Genomic DNA, 17,814 nt, shown 5'->3' on the forward strand with positions numbered 1-17,814 from the left:
TGGCTTTAAAGCACTGCAAGGGGAGGAGAGATTGGCATCTTTAAATAGGAGAAGAAACACCCTCCTTTTCACTAAGAGGGATGTGGGGAAGTTTTGGGAGTGATGGGGGAAAGTTGAGGGGGTTCCCTTGTGGTTTCAGTTCCCTCTATGAAGTAGGAGGTGTGTCATCTCCTGGGAGAGGGGTTTGCTGTGAGGTAGGTGACTTAAGAGTTGGAAAGTTTAAAATTCCCCCCTTGGGGTTTGGGGGATTGTTGCTCAGTGGAAATCAAGAGTGGCTATGATGCTTCTAAGAACATATAGATATTAACCTTTTTTCTTTAGAAGCATGACAATGAACTGAAGGGAGCTTTCCTTTTCTTTGGTAACATAGATAGCTTGAAAGATAGTCCAGCTTGGCTACCATGGACTTCTATCCCCCGTACACTTTCAGAGAAAATGCCATTGGCCATCCAAAGCGAGGCCAGAACCCTGGGGCTGGGGTGGTACCAGGAGTCATCTTTGACTTTTCTCTTTCTGTTACTTGGCTCAGCCCAATAATCACCAAGACCTGTCCATTCACTTCGCTCTGAGTCAACAACTCCTCTCTACCCTCCGGCCCTCCCCGGGGGCTGGCCACCATCTCCTCTGTCCATTGCACACCCACTTGGTGAGCACCCCACCTCCCCCACCGCTGGTGAGGCTTGTGGACGGTGTGGACGGGATCCACACCCGGCAGCCAGTCAAGAACCATCGTCCCTACCTTGCAGTCTTATCGAGTGGCCCTAGCCTAGATCTCCCTTTCAGAAGATGAACTTTTGATTACAGAAAAACTGTAAAGATTGTGCAGAGAATTCCCGTATACCCCACACCTGGTTTCCCCTTTCGTTAGGCTCTTACACTAGGATGATACCTTGCACAAAACAAATAAACCCATATCGATGCATTTTTTTTGAATTTTATTTTGCTTTTTTTATACAGCAGGTTCTAATTAGTTAACTATTTTATACATATTAGCATATACATGTTAATCCCAATCTCCCAATTCATCACACCACCACCACCACCCCTGCTTCCCCCCTTGGTGTCCATACATTTGTTCTGTACATCTGTGTCTCTATTTCTGCCTTGCAAACCAGTTCATCTGTACCTTTTTTCTAGATTCCACATATATGTGTTAATATACGGTATTTGTTTTTCTCTTTCTGACTGACTTCATTCTGTATGACAGTCTCTAGGTCCATCCACGTCTCTACAAATGACCCAATTTCGTTCCTTTTTATGGCTGAGTAATATTCCATTGTATATATGTACCACATCTCCTTTACCCATTCATCTGTCAATGGGCATTTAGGTGGCTTCCATGACCTGGCTATTGTAAATAGTGCTGCAACAAACATTGGGGTGCATGTGTCATTTGGAATTATGGTTTTCTCTGGGTATATGCCTAGTAGTGGGATTGCTGGGTCATATGGTAGTTCTGTTTTTAGTGTTTTGAGGAACCTCCATACTGTTCTCCATAGTGGCTGTATCAATTTACATTCCTGCCAACAGTGCAAGACGGTTCCCTTTTCTCCACACCTTCTCCAGCATCTGTTGTTTGTAGATTTTCTGATGATGCCCATTCTAACTGGTGTGAGGTGATACCTCATTGTAGTTTTGATTTGCATTTTTCTAATAATTAGTGATGTTGAGCAGCTTTTCATGTGCCTCGTGGCCATCTGTAGGTCTTCTTTGGAGAAATGTCTATTTAGGTCTTCTGCCCATTTTTGGATTGGGTTGTTTGTTTTTTTAATATTGAGCTGCATGAGCTGTTTATATTTTTTGGAGATTAATCCTTTGTCCATTGCTTGGTTTGCAAATATTTTCTCCCATTCTGAGGGTTGTCTTTTCATCTTGTTTATAGTTTCCTTTGCTGTGCAAAAGCTTTTAAGTTTCATTAGGTCCCATTTGTTTATTTTTGTTTTTATTTCCATTATTCTAGGAGGTGGGTCAAAAAAGATCTTGCTGTGATTTATGTCAAAGTGTGTTCTTCCTATGTTTTCCTCTAAGAGTTTTATAGTGTCTGGTCTTAAATTTAGGTCTCTAATCCATTTTGAGGTGTTTTTTTTTTTGTATAGTGTTAGGGAGTGTTATAATTTCATTCTTTTACATGTAGCTGTCCAGTTTTCCCAGCACCACTTATTGAAGAGGCTGTCTTTTCTCCATTGTATATTCTTGCCTCCTTTGTCAGATTAATTGACCATAGGTGCGTGGGTTTATCTCTGGGCTTTCTATCCTGTTCCATTGATCTATATTTCTGTTTTTGTGCCAGTACCATACTGTTTTGATGACTGTAGCTTTGTAGTATAGTCTGAAGTCTGGGAGCCTGATTTCTCAAGCTCCGTTTCTCTTTCTCAAGATTGCTTTGACTATTCGGGGTCTTTTGTGTTTCTACACAAATTGTAAAATTCTTTGTTCTAGTCCTGTGAAAAATGCCATTGGTAATTTGATAGGGATTGTATTGAATCTGTAGATTGCTTTGGGTAGTATAGTCATTTTCACAATATTGATTCTTCCAATCCAAGAACATGGTCTATCTCTCCATCTGTTTGTGTCATCTCTGATTCCTTTTATCAGTGTCTTAAAGTTTTCTGAGAACAGGTCTTTTACCTCCTTAGGTAGGTTTATCCTAGGTATTTTATTCTTTTTGTTGCAATAATGAATGGGATTCTTTCCCTAATTTCTCTTTCTGATCTTTTGTTGTTAGTGTATAGGAATGCAAGAGATTTCTGTGCATTATTTTGTATCCTGCAACTTTACCAAATTCATTGATTAGCTCTAGTAGTTTTCTGGTAGCATCTTTAGGATTCTCTATGTATAGTACCATGTCAAACAGTGACAGCTTTAATTCTTCTTTTCCAATTTGTATTCCTTTTATTTCTTTTTCTTCTCTGATTGCCGTGGCTAGGACTTCCAAAACTATGTTGAATAATAGTGGTGAGAGTGGATATCCTTGTCTTGTTCCTGATCTTAGAGGAAATGCTTTCAGTTTTTCACCCTTGAGAATGATGTTTGCTGTGGGTTTGTCATATATAGCCTTTATTATGCTGAGTTAGGTTCCCTCTATGCCCACTTTCTGGAGAGTTTTTATCATAAATCAGTGTTGAATTTTGTCAAAAGCTTTTTCTCCGTCTACTGAGATGATCATATGGTTTTTCTTCTTCAATTTATTAATATGGTATATCACATTGATTTGCATATATTGAAGAATTCTTGCATCCGTGGGATAAATCCCACTTGATCATGGTGTATGATCCTTTTAGTGTGTTGTCGGATTCTGCTTGCTAGTATTTTGTTGAGGATTTTTGCATCTATATTCCTCAGTGATATTGGTCTGTAATTTTCTTCTTTTGTAGTATCTTTGTCTGGTTTAGGTATCAGCGTGATGGTGGCCTTGTAGAATGAGTTTGGGAGTGTTCCTTCCTCTGCAAGTTTTTGGAAGAGTTTGAGAAGGATGGGTGTTAGCTCTTCTCTAAATGTTTCATAGAATTCACCTGTGAAGCCATCTGGTCCTGGACTTCTGTTTGCAGGAAGGTTTTTAACCACAGGTTCAATTTCATTACTTGTGATTGGTCTGTTCATGTTTTCTATTTCATCCTGGTTCAGTCTTGGCAGGTTATAGCTTTCTAAGAATTTGTCCATTTCTTCCAGTTTGTCCATTTTATTGGCATAGAGTTGCTTGTAGTAGTCTCTTAGGATGCTTTGTATTTGTGCAGTGTCTGTTGTAACTTCTCCTGTTTCATTTCTAATTTTATTGATTTGAGTCCTTTCCCTCTTTTTCTTGATGAGTCTGGCTAATGGTTTATCAATTTTGTTTATCTTCTCAAGGAACCAGGTTTTAGTTTTATGATCTTTGCTATTTTCTTTGTTTCTATTTCATTTATTTCTGCTCTGATCTTTATGGTTTCTTTCCTTCTACTAACTTTGGGTTTTGTTTGTTCTACCTTCTCTAGTTCCGTTAGGTGTAAGGTTAGATTGTTTATTTGAAATTTTTCTTGTTTCTTGAGATAGGATTGTATTGCTATAAACTTCCTTCTTAGAACGGCTTTTGCTGCATCCCAGAGGTTTTGGATTGTCGTGTTTTCATTGTCATTTGTCTCTAGGTATTTTTTGATTTCCTCTTTGATTTCTTCAGTGATCTCTTGGTTATTTAGTAATGTATTGTTTAGCCTCCATGTGTTTGTGTTTTTTTTTACTCTTTCCCCCTGTAATTGATTTCTAATCTCATAGCATTGTGGTGGGGAAAGATGCTTGATATGATTTCAATTTTCTTAAATTTACTGAGGCTTGATTTGTGACCCAAGATGTGATCTATTCTGGAGAACGTTCCATGTGCACTTGAGAAGAAAATGTAATCTGTTGTTTTCAGATGGAATGTCCTATAAATATCAATTAAATCTATCTGGTCTATTGTGTCATTTAAAACTTGTGTTTCCTTATTAATTTTCTGTCTGGATGGTCTGTCCATTGGTGCAAGTGAGGTGTTAAAGTTCCCCACTATTGTGTTACTGTCCATTTCCTCCTTCATAGCTGTTAGCATTTGCCTTATGTACTGAGGTGCTCCTATGTTGGGTGCATATGTATTTATAATTGTTATATCTTCTTCTTGGATTGATCCCTTGATCATTACATAGTGTCCTTCCTTGTCTCTTGTAACATTCTTTATTTTAATGTCTATTTTATCTGATATGCGAATTGCTACTCCAGCTTTCTTTTGATTTCCATTTGCATGGAATATGTTTTTCCATCCCCTCACTTTCAGTCTGTATGTGTCCTTAGGTTTGAAGTGGGTGTCTTGTAGACAGCATATATATGGGTTTTGTTTTTATATCCATTCAGCAAGCCTGTGTCTTTTGGTTGAAGCATTTAATCCGTTTACGTTTAAGGTAATTATCGATATGTATGTTCCTATTACCATTTTCTTAATTGTTTTGGGTTTGTTTTTGTAGGTCTTTTTCTTTTCTTGTGTTTCCTGCCTAGAGAAGTTCCTTTACCATTTGTTGTAGAGCTAGTTTGGTGGTGCTGAATTCTCTTAGCTTTTGCTTGTCCGTAAAGCTTTTGATTTCTCTGTCAAATCTGAATGAGATCCTTGCTGGGTAGAGTGATCTTGGTTGTAGTTTCTTCCCTTTCATCACTTTAAATATATTGTGCCAGTCCCTTCTGGCTTGTAGAGTTTCTGTTGAGAAATCAATCAGCTGTTTACCTTATGGGAGTTCCCTTGCATGTTATTTGTTGTTTTTCCCTTGTTGCTTTTAATAATTTTTCTTTGTCTTTAATTTTTGTCAATTTGATTACTATGTGTCTCAGCATGTTTCTCCTTGGGTTTATCCTGCCTGGGACTCTGTGCTTCCTGTACTTGAGTGGCTATTTCTTTTCCCATGTTAGGGAAATTTTCTACTATAATCTCTAAATGTTTTCTCGGGTCCTTTCTCTCTGTCTTCTCCTCTGGGACCCCTATAATGCGAATGTCACTGTGTTTAATGTTATCCTAGAGGTCTCTTAGGCTGTCTTCATTTCTTTTCTTTCTTTTTTCTTTATTCTGTTCTGTGACAGTGAATTCCACCATTCTGTCTTCCAGGTCAGTTATCCGTTCTTCTGCCTCAGTTATTCTGCTATTGATTCCTTCTAGTGTATTTTTGATTTCAGTTACTGTATTATTCATCTGTGTTTGTTTGTCCTTTAATTCTTCTAGGTGTTTGTTCTTTAATTCTTGTAGGTCTTTGTTCAACATTTCTTGCATCTTCTCAATCTTTGCCTCCATTTTTTTTCTGAGGTCCTGGATCATTTTCACTATCATTATTCTGACTTCTTTTTCTGGAAGGTTGCCTATCTCCACTTCATTTAGTTGTTTTTCTGGGGTTATATCTTGTTCCTTCATCTTGTACATAGCCCTCTGCCTTTTCATTTTGTCTCTCTTTCTGTGAATGTGGTTTTCATTCCACAGGCTGCAGGATTGTAGTTCTTCTTGCTTCTGCTATTTGCCCTGTGGTGGATGAGGCTGTCTAAGAGGCTTGTGCAAGCTTCCTGATGGGAGGGACTGGTGGTGGGTAGAGCTGGCTGTTGCTCTGGTGGGCAGAGCTCAGTAAAACTTTAATCTGCTTGACTGCTGATTTGTGGGGCTGAGTTCCCTCCCTGTTGGTTGTTTGGCCTGAGGTGACTCAGCACTGGAGCCTACCCAGCTCTTTGGTGGGGCTAATGGTGGACTCTGGGAGGGCTCACGCCAAGGAGTACTTCCCAGAACTTCTGCTGCCAGTGTCCTTGTCCCCATGGTGAGCCACAGCCACCCCCCGCCTCTGCAGGAGACCCTCCAACACTAGCAGGTAGGTCTGGTTCAGTCTCCCCTGGGGTCACTGCTCCTTCCCCTGGGTCCCGATGCACACACTACTTTATGTGGGCCCTCCAAGAGTGGAGTCTCTGTTTCCCCCAATCCTGTCGAAGTCCTGCAATCAAATCCCGCTAGCCTTCAAAGTCTGATGCTCTGGAAATTCCTCCTCCCGTTTCCAGACCCCCAGGTTGGGAAGCCTGACGTGGGGCTCAGAACCTTCACTCCAGTGGGAGGACTTCTGTGGTATAATTGTTCTCCAATCTGTGAGTCACCCACCCAGCGGTTACGGGATTTGATTTTATTGTGATTGCGCCCCTCCTACCGTCTCATTGTGGCTTCTCCTTTGTCTTTGGATGTGGGGTATCTTTTTTGGTGAGTTCCAGTGTCTTCCTGTCAATGATTGTTGAGCCGTTGTGATTCCGGTGCCCTCGCAGAGGGAGTGAGCGCACGTCCTTGTACTCTGCTATCTTGAACCAATCTCCTCAATGCATTTTTTTTTATTAACTAAAGTCCATTTTTTTATTCAGACTTCCTCAGTTTTTCCCTAATGTCCTTTTTCTGTTCCAAGATCCCAGCTAGGATCCCATGTGACATTTTGTTGTCATGTCCCCTCATGCTCCTCTTGGTTGTGACAGTTTCTCAGACTTTATGACTTTCACAGTCTGGGGAGTGCTTGTCAGGTACTCGTCAGGTAGAGTGTCCCTCAGTTTGTGTGTGTCTGGTGTTTTTTGCATGATTAGAGTGGAGTTGCGGGTTTTTCAGAGGAGGACTACAGAGAAAAGTGCCGTTTGCATGACATCATATGAAGGGATTTGTTAAAGAAAAATTCAATGACACCTGTTAGAGACGGTCAGGCAGACTTTATTCAAAAATCATCTCGATAGGTATGAGGGCCATCACAATGGGATTTTGCACCAGGGGAGAGGGTAGGCTCAACTCCGACTGCAGCGTGGATATGTGGGTGTTTATAGACAAGGAGCAGGGTGGGGGTCTGGGGTGGGAAATGACTACGAGGAAACATCAGGGAGATTCCGGCCAAACCGACCTAACAAGATTCTTGCTGAAGACAGGCCAGGGTGATGGGATATCACCTGGGGGCTGGTGGAGGATGAGGAATGACCCGATAGCACGGTGGGGATGAGGGTGGTTCTCGTTCAACTGAAATGAGATTTTACAAGGAAGGGCCCAGATGGGCCTGGGGAGAAGATTCAGGAGCCTGAGTGACGTTTGATCAGGCGGAGAATCTTTGTCGGCACAGGCTCTGGACATGACCGTTGACCCTGGTCACTGGCTGAGGTCATGCTGGCCACACTTCTCTCTCGTGAGATTACCGCTCCACCGCCCTCCCCAGCACAGTCTGCTCTTTGGAGGGGAGTCTCTGTGCACAGCCCACAAGAGGACGAGTGGGTGCTTATGTGTCACCTCCTTGGGAGTGGAGCAAGTGCATAAGTTTTTCTGGAGTTTTTCTGCCCAGAAATTTGTCTGTTAGGCCCTTTTTATACAACACCTTATCTCCTGTCATTGTCACAGTTGTGAGGTTGATATTATCTCCCATTTTCCAGATGTGGAAACAGAGACTCAGTGAAGTTGACCTACCTCCCCAGGCTCACCCAGATTTTAAGTGGCAGGCTGGGAGCTTGAATTTGAGTGTTCTCAGAGCCAGCTCTCTTAAGTACTCAGTTCTCTGTCTGCATGGCCATTTAGTTACTCCACTGAAGCTATATCATCAAGAATTAACTTATTCCCTGGGCTGCTTAAGCCCTTCTCTTAGGCAGGGTAAGGCTCATGGGGTCAGTGGAGGACGTTCTTTAGCTCTGTGTGGTCAGCCCGCTCGTTAAGTCCACTCTGAGGACTTCAGGAAGCAAATCCTATACCATACGGTCAAAGTTGGACTAGGCTCAAACTAGATTTCCATATGGGGCACATTCTGTTATGCAAGGAAGGCTGTGTTCTTCCTATCATCTATCTTACTGAAGAAAAAGAAAAAAAGCTCCTTTTTGGTTAATTGGCATGATTTAAAGAAGAAAGGTTGGGCTTCCCTGGTGGCGCAGTGGTTGAGAGTCCGCCTGCCGATGCAGGGGACACGGGTTCGTGCCCCAGTCCGGGAGGATCCCACATGCCGTGGAGCGGCTGGGCCCGTGAGCCATGGCCGCTGAGCCTGCGCATCCGGAGCCTGTGCTCCACAACGGGAGAGGCCACAACAGTGAGAGGCCTGCATACCGCCAAAAAAATAATAATAATAAAATAAAAATAAATAAATAAAGAAGAAAGGTTAATATCTATTCAGGTTAATATCTATTCATTCTTAGCAGCACTGGGTCCATCCTTGATTTCAGTTGAGCGAGGTTGTTTCGTGATAACAGGTATTGTGCTGTCATTCTGGGAAAGCCAGTGGGGAGCTGAGAGTGATTTCACGGGTCACTGGCAGCTCGAGCCTGTAGTCAGTAGTCAGAACGAGTGGACTGCACGTTGGTTTTTCTGATCTCTACATAACATGCAGAACAGGTCTGTATAATGGGCCGTTTGTTTCGTGGATTGTCAGTTTTTTCTCTCCCCGCCTGTTCAGAGTGTTTAGGATATGTCGGTGCAAAGGACATCGTGCTGAAAATACGGCGGCCACGCTCTTTCGCGTTTTTAAAGAAACAGCTCCAATTGCAATTCGTTTCACTATGACCCTGGCTAAATCTAACTGACAGGTGCTGCAAAGTGTTTAGCTGGACGACAAACCCAACTGAGATCAAAGGACTCCCCTCCCCCGCCCCTGCTCCAACAGTTTAGAGCAGTTCAGCTGCTTTGGGCACCTGACAGCCAGCATCGTCCCCTGGCGGGGGTGTGCTCTGTAAAGGAGAGCAGAAAGCAAAGTGGTGTGAATGACTCAAAAAGTGGCAGCTGCTGGTTGGAACGTGTGAGTCACAGAGCGGGAAGGTCCCACCCATTTGCTTCTGGCTTGTTAACCCCCGGACACGATCATATTAGTCAGTGCTTAAATCAGAAAGTCAGAAAGCTACATGATTTTTGCGATGAGTTCAGGAGGTGGGCTGAGGTCCATGGTGAGGGGACAGCACTGCTTCTGGAGGAGCCCACACTCTAGTTTCTGTTGCTTGTTTCATTTTTAAGTTGGAAGTTGAGGAGAAGGATGCACTGTTGCTTGGCCAGCAGCCTGCAGTGTCTGGGTGCCATTCAAGGAGGGTAACTGGGTCCCCGGCTGCACTCTGTCTGTCTCGGTCGGCGTGCGATTGGGGGTACGGAGCTCCTGCCGTGGGAGGAGTTACTGGTGGGCGTGCACAGCACTGGCAGGACCCGGATGGAGGCCCAGGAGACGTCGCTACGGCAGGGGAGGGGTGGGGTCTCCACGCTGCTGTGCTGGGGGCCTCCGCTCCCTCGGCCTCCCAGTCTGCAGGGCAAGGGAGGCTGCATCTCGGGAGCACCTTGTGTCCCATGGCTGCCCGCCCTCCGGAGGAGGCCTCACCTCCTCTGCCATGTGTCCAGTCTCACCCATTGTGCTTCCTGATAGCAGCTGGGGACGGAGCCTCAGGGGTCCTGGCTTCTCCGTGGTGCAGAGGCCTCCCTTCGAGGAGCTAGTGGTGCCCAGTTAGCAGCAGAAGTCGCAGTGCAGTGTCCACCAGGCGTCACACCTGCAGCCCTGACAGCGGGGCTTCCGGGGGACATGTATGGGGTGGGGATGACGGCGGGATTTCCGAGCGAGTCCTCGGCGTGTAAGAATGGAGGCTGGGTCCCCAGCCCTCCATCCAGGCTCAGGTGAGAGCTTCTGCAGACTGCCCACCCTCCCGGGGTGTGTTAGCCGTCACGATTAGGGCCAGGATGGAAATGGCAACCAAGAGGCAGGCTGGCGGGTCAGGGGTCAGGGAGAAGGTAAGCAGGAGAGGAGGCCATCTCCCACCTTGGTCCTGAAATCTGAGCCTCTAGGAAGTGGCTCTCAACAGGGGTGATTTTGCCCCCATAGGGGATATTTGGCAACGTCTGGACACATTTTTGGTTGTCATACCTGTGAGGGAGGTGGGGTATGGTAGCTACTGGCATCTAGTGGGTAGAGCCCAGTGCTAATCGTCCCACACTGCACAGAACAGCCCTACAACGAAGAATAATCTGGCCCCAGGTGTCAGTAGTGCCAAGGTTGACACCCTGCTCTAAGGGACTGAAGAGTCGGGGCGGGGGAGGGTGGCGTGTCATTTCACTCGAGGACTTAATAGATGTGGCCAGTGGGCTTCGGGCAGCATGGGCATTTGACCCCAGAGCTCTTTATGTGGCACAAGAGTCGTTTGAGGATCTTTCTCTGGGTGAGCCAGGAGCATCCTGGGAACACTGCTTGTTACGTGATGTTCTCCTTATTCACCGCTATCCAAGCGTGCGTGGGCTTTTTGAAAACCCTCTGGGAGTGAGCAGAAAATCAGGCCCTTTTTTGGAAGTGCGAGACGATAAAGGGGAGAAATCTATATTTTGAAATGAATATTCTTACCTGCTTGGGTCTATGGATAAGGGTCTGGGTAGCAATACTCCCTGGGTTCCCTGCCTCTGTGTGTGTGTGTGTGTGTGTGTGTGTGAGAGAGAGAGAGAGAGAGAGAGAGAGAGGGAGAGAGAGAGAGAGAGAGGGAGAGAGAGAGAGAGAGAGAGAGAGAGCGCCTCTGAGTGGTGATAGGGTGGCAGTGTGCACTGGCATATCCTGTTGTTATGATGATGAGATAAAGACTTTCTCCTCCCTGAGGCTCTGGAGTTCTGGGAAATGGCTCTGAGGTTCATCTTCTGTTTTGCATCGGCGTCTCCTGCTGGGCACCGACAGCATGCAGGGCCTCCCCACTGACCAGCCAGCGTCTGCGTCAGGCCAGCTCGGGTTTGCCCACGCCACCCCCGCAGTGTCCCTGCTCCCCACATTCCCTCCTCAACAGGTTGATGGGACAGCTGGACTTGCAAGTGGCTTGGCAGGAGGGAATAATGAACCAGAGGCAGCAACGGCATGGCCGGGGCAGGGCCCTGTGTCTTCTCGTTTCCTGGACTCCTGAGAATTATTTTTTGCGGCCTGAGAGGCAAACACACACACACACACACACACACACACACACACACACACACACACACACACACACACACACACACACACACACACACACACACACACACACACACACACACACACACACACACACACACACACACACACACACACACACCCCAGAGCGGTGGACCATGCCACGTTTCCCTCCGTCTGTGTAGGAAGGCCGCTGGAATGCCCGCTCTTTGTGGAGTGTGGTCCATACATGTGTGCATTTCTCTTTGCAGGGCACGTCACCATCACCAACTACTTGTTGAACTATTTCCCCGGTCTTGACCTTGAAAGGAGGAACGTGTTTGGCTTCACGGCCCTGATGAAAGCCGCCATGCAGGGCCGAACGGAGTGCATCCGAGCGCTGATGCTAGCAGGTACGTCCCCACCTGTCCCATGCAGTCCCAGGGTCCCGGGAAATGCTGAGTTGGCTCTTTTAAAGATATGTGTTGAAGGAATGAAACCCCCCCCCCATAGAAACCAAGCCTAGTGGATGCAGCAAAGAAACGTTTCTTTGTTGAGATGTATGGCTGTCATCATCCGAGTGTAAACAAAAACAAAAGCTCCGGCCCGCTCGCGGCGCGCATGCTCCGTGCGGGGCTGCTCCAGCGACACGGGGTAATGAGCGCGGGGCGGAGGGGGCTGGCCGAGCCGCGCTTGCTGGGGCCCGGGGCTTGGCGGCGGCGGCCCTGGGACGCTGTGCGCGGCTGCTGAAGGGCGGCGGCGAAGGTGGTGGTGGCCAGCACTGTGCGCGCCAGTGTGGCTCTCTCGCCCGACGCGCGCGCCCGGTCTGTCCCCAGGGCCCTCTGGAGGTGACTCGGGTGGGCCGGGCCGGGCAGGGCGGCGTTGCCGGTTGGGAGGGCGGAGATGAGGCGATGAGGAGACAAGCCGCCGCCGCTCTCTGCCTGCCGCCGCCGTAGCGGAAGTTCGAGCAGGAGAGAGGCCAGCTGTACCCCTGCCGGGTTGCGAACCCAGAGGAGAAGGAGCCGCCCGAGAAGCAGGCCAGCGTCGCGGGGAAAGGAGGCCGCCCGGGTTCACGGGCCGCAGCGCTTCCTCTGCGGACGCTGCACTAGGCGACGTCGCGGAGCCGAGGAAGCCGCCCCCGGAGCCCCCGCCCGCCCGCCCGCCGGCGCCGCCTCCGCGCCAACTCGGCCGTAGCCGCGGCCCGGGCAGGAGGCGGCGGCGGCCGGCGAGGCGAGGCGGCCCACGCCCTGCCTGTCAGGCCACCGGCCCGGCCCGTTTCGGCCCGCGGGCCGCCCCGGCTACGGAGGCGCTGCCGCCGGGGCCATGCCGCAGGCGCCGCAGCCGTACGAGTTCGTCAGCGAGGAGAACAGTCCGAAATGGCGGGGACTGTTGGTCTCGGCCCTGCGGAAGGTTCAGGAGCAAGTACATCCCAATCTCTCAGCTAATGAAGAGTCTATTATCTTGAAGAGCTGATTTTTCAGCTGCTTAATAAATTATGCATGGCCCAACCAAGGACTGTTGAAGATGCGGAGGAACGAGTTCAAAAGACCTTTCCTCATCCAATGGATAAATGGGCTATTGCTGATGCATAGTCTGCCATAGAGAAACGGAAACGAAGAAATCCTCTTACTGCCTGTGGACAAAATCCATCCTTCATTGAAGGAAGTTTTAGGGTACGAAGTGGACTACCATGTGTCCCTGTATATTGTGGCTGTACTAGAGTATATCTTAGCTGATATTTTGAAATTGGCTTATAATTATGTATTTAATATCCGACATTATGAAATATCCCAACAGGACATTAAAGTGTCAATGTGTGCAGATAAGGTTTTTTGTTTTGTTTTGTTTTGTTGTTTTGTTTTTTGCGGTACGCGGACCTCTCACTGCTGTGGCCTCTCCCGTTGCGGAGCACAGGCTTCGGACGCGCAGGCCCAGCGGCCATGGCTCACGGGCCCAGCTGCTCCGTGGCATGTGGGATCTTCCCGGACCGGGGCACGAACCCGTGTCCCCTGCATCAGCAGGCGGACTCTCAACCACTGTGCCACCAGGGAAGCCCTGCAGATAAGGTTTTGATGGACATGTTTGATCAGGATGACATAGGCTTGGTTTCTCTTTGTGAAGATGAACCTAGTTCTTCAGGTGAATTAAACTACTATGACCTTGTCAGAACTGAAATTGCAGAAGAAAGACAGTATCTACGGGAACTAAATATGATCATAAAAGTGTTTTGAGAAGCTTTTATTTCTGACAGAAAGCTGTCTAAACTTTCTGATATTGAAAAGATTTTCAGTAACATTTTAGCTATACATGAATTGACTGTGAACCTTCTGGGTTTAATTGAAGACACAGTTGAAATGACTGATGAAAGCAGCCCTCATCCCTTAGCTGGAAGCTGTTTTGAAGATTTGGCAGAGGAACAAGCATTTGATCCTTATGAAACATTATCACAGGATATTCTTTCACCAAAATTTCATGAACATTTCAGTAAGTTGATGGCCAGACCTGCAGTGGCTCTGCACTTTCAGTCCATTCCTAATGGTTTTAAAGAGGCAGTTCGTTATGTCCTTCCACGCCTTATGCTGGTGCCAGTATATCATTGTTGGCACTATTTTGAATTATTAAAGCAATTGAAAGCATGTAGTGAAGAGCATGAAGACAGAGAATGTTTGAACCAAGCTGTTACTGCTCTCATGAATCTCCAAGGTAGTGTAGACCGAATTTACAAGCAGTATTCACCTAGACGCTGACCTGGGGATCCTGCTTGCCCTTTTTATAATCGTCAATTAAGAAGCAAGCACCTGGCTATTAAAAAAATGAATGAAATTCAGAAAAACATAGATGGATGGGAAGGCAAAGATATTGGACAGTGTTGTAATGAATTTATTATGGAAGGCCCATTGACAAGAATTGGTGCTAAACATGAATGGCATATTTTTCTCTTTGATGGCTTAATGATTAGCCACAAACCCAGTCACAGCCAGTCACACCTTCCAGGATACAGTAGTACAGAATACAGATTAAAAGAAAAATTTGTCTTGAGGAAAATACAAATATGTGATAAAGAAGATACTTGTGAGTGCAAACATGCTTTTGAATTAGTATCCAAAGATGAAAACAGCATAATATTTGCTGCTAAGTTTGCTGAAGAGAAAAATAATTGGATGGCAGCACTTATTTCTCTTCATTATCATAGTACTCTACATCGAATGCTAGATTCAGTATTATTGAAGGAAGAAAATGAGCAACCACTTAGATTACCGAGTCCTGAAGTGTATCGTTTTGTGGTAAAAGACTCTGAGGAAAACATTGTTTTTGAAGACAACTTGCAAAGTAGAAGTGGAATCCCCATTATTAAAGGAGGAACTGTGGTGAAATTAATTGAAAGGTTAACACATCACATGTATGCAGATCCCAATTTTGTTCCCACTTTTCTTACTACGTATCGTTCATTTTGTAAACCACAGGAATTGCTAAGCTTACTGATTGAACGATTTGAAATTCCAGAGCCAGAACCTAGTGAAGCAGATAAATTGGCAGTAGAGAAAGGCGAGCAGCCAATCAGTGCAGACCTTAAAAGGTTTCGCAAGGAATACGTCCAGCCAGTACAACTTAGGATCTTAAATGTGTTTCGGCACAGGGTTGAACACCATTTTTATGACTTTGAAAGAGACTTGGAGTTGCTTGAAAGACTAGAATCCTTCATTTCAAGTGTAAGAGGGAAAGCTATGAAGAAATGGGTAGAGTCAGTTGCTAAGATCATCAAGAGGAAGAAACAAGCTCAGGCAAATGGAATAAGCCATAATATTACCTTTGGAATTCCACCTCCACCAATTGAATGGCATATCAGCAGACCAGGACAGTTGGAAACATTTGATCTCATGACACTTCATCCAATAGAAATTGCACATCAAATGATACTTCTGGAATCTGATCTCTACAGGAAAGTTCAACCTTCTGAACTTGTAGGGAGTGTATGGACCAAAGAAGATAAAGAAATAAATTCTCCAAATTTATTAAAAATGATTCGCCACACCACACATCTCACTCTCTGGTTTGAAAAGTGCATTGTGGAAGCAGAAAATTTTGAGGAACGGGTGGCAGTACTAAGTAGAATTATAGAAATTCTGCAAGTTTTTCAAGATTTGAATAATTTCAGTGGTGTATTAGAGATCGTCAGTGCAATAAATTCAGTATCAGTCTGTAGACTAGATCATACCTTTGAGGAAAGAAAAAGGAAAATTTTGGATGAAGCTGTGGAATTAAGTCAAGATCATTTTAAAAAATATCTAGTGAAACTTAAGTCAATCAGTCCACCCTGTGTGTCTTTTTTTGGAATATATTTAACAAATATTCTGAAGACTGAAGAAGGGAATAATGATTTTTTAAAAAAGAAAGGGAAAGATTTAATCAATTTCAGTAAGAGGAAAAAAGTAGCTGAAATTACTGGAGAAATTCAGCAATATCAGAATCAGCCTTACTGTTTACGGATAGAACCAGAAATGAGGAGGTTCTTTGAAAACCTTAACCCCATGGGAAATGCTTCTGAAAACGAGTTTACAGATTATTTGTTCAACAAGTCACTAGAAATTGAACCCCGAAACTGCAAACAGCCATCTCGATTTCCTAGGAAATCAACTTTCTCTTTAAAATCGCCTGGAATAAGGCCTAATACAGGCCGACATGGCTCTACCTCAGGTACTTTACGAGGTCATCCAACACCATTAGAAAGAGAACCACGTAAAATAAGCTTTAGTCGGATTGCTGAAACAGAGCTTGAATCAACAGTGTCAGCACCAACCTCTCCGAATACACCATCTGCTCCATCAGTATCTGCTTCTTCAGACCTTCGTGTGTTTTTAGATGTGGATCTCAACAGTTCCTGTGGAAGCAATAGCATCTTTGCTCCAGTCCTCTTGCCTCATTCAAAGTCTTTCTTTAGTTCGTGTGGTAGTTTACATAAACTAAGTGAAGGGCCACTGATTCCTCCTCCACTTCCTCCTCGAAAAAAATTTGATCATGATGCTTCAAATTCCAAGGGGACTATGAAATCTGATGATGACCCCCCTGCTATTCTGCCAAGACAGCCTCCTCCTCCAAAGGTAAAACCCAGAGTTCCTGCTCCTTCTGGTGCATTTGACGGGCCTCTGCATAGTCCACCACCGCCGCCGCCGAGAGATTCTCTTCTCGATACCCCTCCACCAGTTCCCCTTTGGCCTCCAGAACGCTTTGTAAACTGTCCGTTTACTCTTCAGCCACCTGCACTGGGACATCTTCATAGAGACCCAGACTGGTTCAGAGACATTAGTACATGTCCCAATTCTCCAAACACTCCTCCTAGCACACCCTCTCCAAGGGTACCACATCGATGCTATGTGCTCAGTTCTAGTCAAAATAATCTTGCTCATCCTCAAGCGCCCCCTGTTCCACCAAGGCAGAATTCAAGCCCTCACCTGCCAAAACTGCCACCAAAGACTTACAAACGGGAGCTTTCGCACCCCCCATTGTGTAGACTGCCTTTGCTAGAAAATGCAGAAACTCCTCAATGACCCTAGCCGTATGTAGTCGTTGACACTGGAATGGTATTTGTACAGTTTTTTTTTAAATTTATTCAAAAAAGGCCTAGTATTTTAGTACTTTTAAAAAATAATGTTCTTACAAAAATGCTACTGATCAAATAAGCTTTTAAAGATTGGAAAAATAAAAATACAGAAGTCCTTTACCATTATCCTCAGGTGATCAGTAGCATTGCCTTGTCTTGGATCCTCAGTGCTGCCCAAAGGCCAGTATAAAGAATTTATATTTGCACTGTAGACTCTGCTAAAATATGGTTTAAAGTGACATTGATGGCACTGAAAGCGGATAGTGCATTTGTGGAATTTTTCAAATTTGAGTGACAGATGACTTTTTAAGGCAGTGAATTTATACACACATAGGGGGTGTGTGGTGATACTGATTTTTAAGCCTCTTTGACCATCTTCTAGTTTTTACGTCTAGTTTTTACATTTCGGAAGATCGTGAATAACACCCACTGCTCTTAAACTCTTTAATGCCATGTCTTAAAAGCCAGAATTTGCTGCTGAAGACAAAAGTGAAAAATAGAACGAAAATAATAGAATGCACTGTGTTTATTGTTTTGTCGAAATGTAAACAGACTACCTAACCCAATCATAGAGGAGAAAAGGGCATATATCTTATACAGATGTGCCTTTTTGCAGACTATGGTGTCTTTAGCTAACGAGTTGCCTGTTGTTTTGGAAAACAAAGTTAATATGCCATACATGTACAGTTTTGTTTATATTGTACATTTAAAGATAATGCTAATAACCTATATAAATTTATGTGACTCAAGGCCTGTAATACGGTCCGCTACTTTACTAATTCATAAAGCTGGAGGATAAGTTTCTTACGGCATAGGAGCCAACTGCGTTGCCTTCAAAACCAAGTAACT

General features: G+C 45.2%; 2 protein-coding genes across 4 annotated transcripts in view; both read left to right on the plus strand.

Annotated features, from left to right (window-relative positions):
* The window catches only part of ANKRD33B (ankyrin repeat domain 33B), a 126,275-nt gene that overhangs the window by 58,432 nt on the left and 50,029 nt on the right, over positions 1-17,814 (plus strand). For all 3 annotated transcript variants that reach the window (XM_060295655.1, XM_030856573.2, XM_030856575.2), the window contains exon 3: positions 11,639-11,779. In XM_060295655.1, coding sequence (XP_060151638.1) covers positions 11,639-11,779 — 141 coding nt within the window. The remainder of the gene's footprint in view (positions 1-11,638; positions 11,780-17,814) is intronic.
* On the plus strand, positions 12,690-16,914 carry LOC115853210 (son of sevenless homolog 2-like). Its single transcript, XM_060295391.1, is given in 4 exon segments — positions 12,690-12,816; positions 12,819-12,990; positions 12,992-13,193; positions 13,433-16,914. Coding segments are annotated over 4 exon segments (3,981 nt in total). The 3' UTR covers positions 16,913-16,914.

The sequence above is a fragment of the Globicephala melas genome, chromosome 3 (genome assembly GCF_963455315.2).
Source record: "Globicephala melas chromosome 3, mGloMel1.2, whole genome shotgun sequence".
NCBI lineage: Eukaryota > Metazoa > Chordata > Mammalia > Artiodactyla > Delphinidae > Globicephala > Globicephala melas.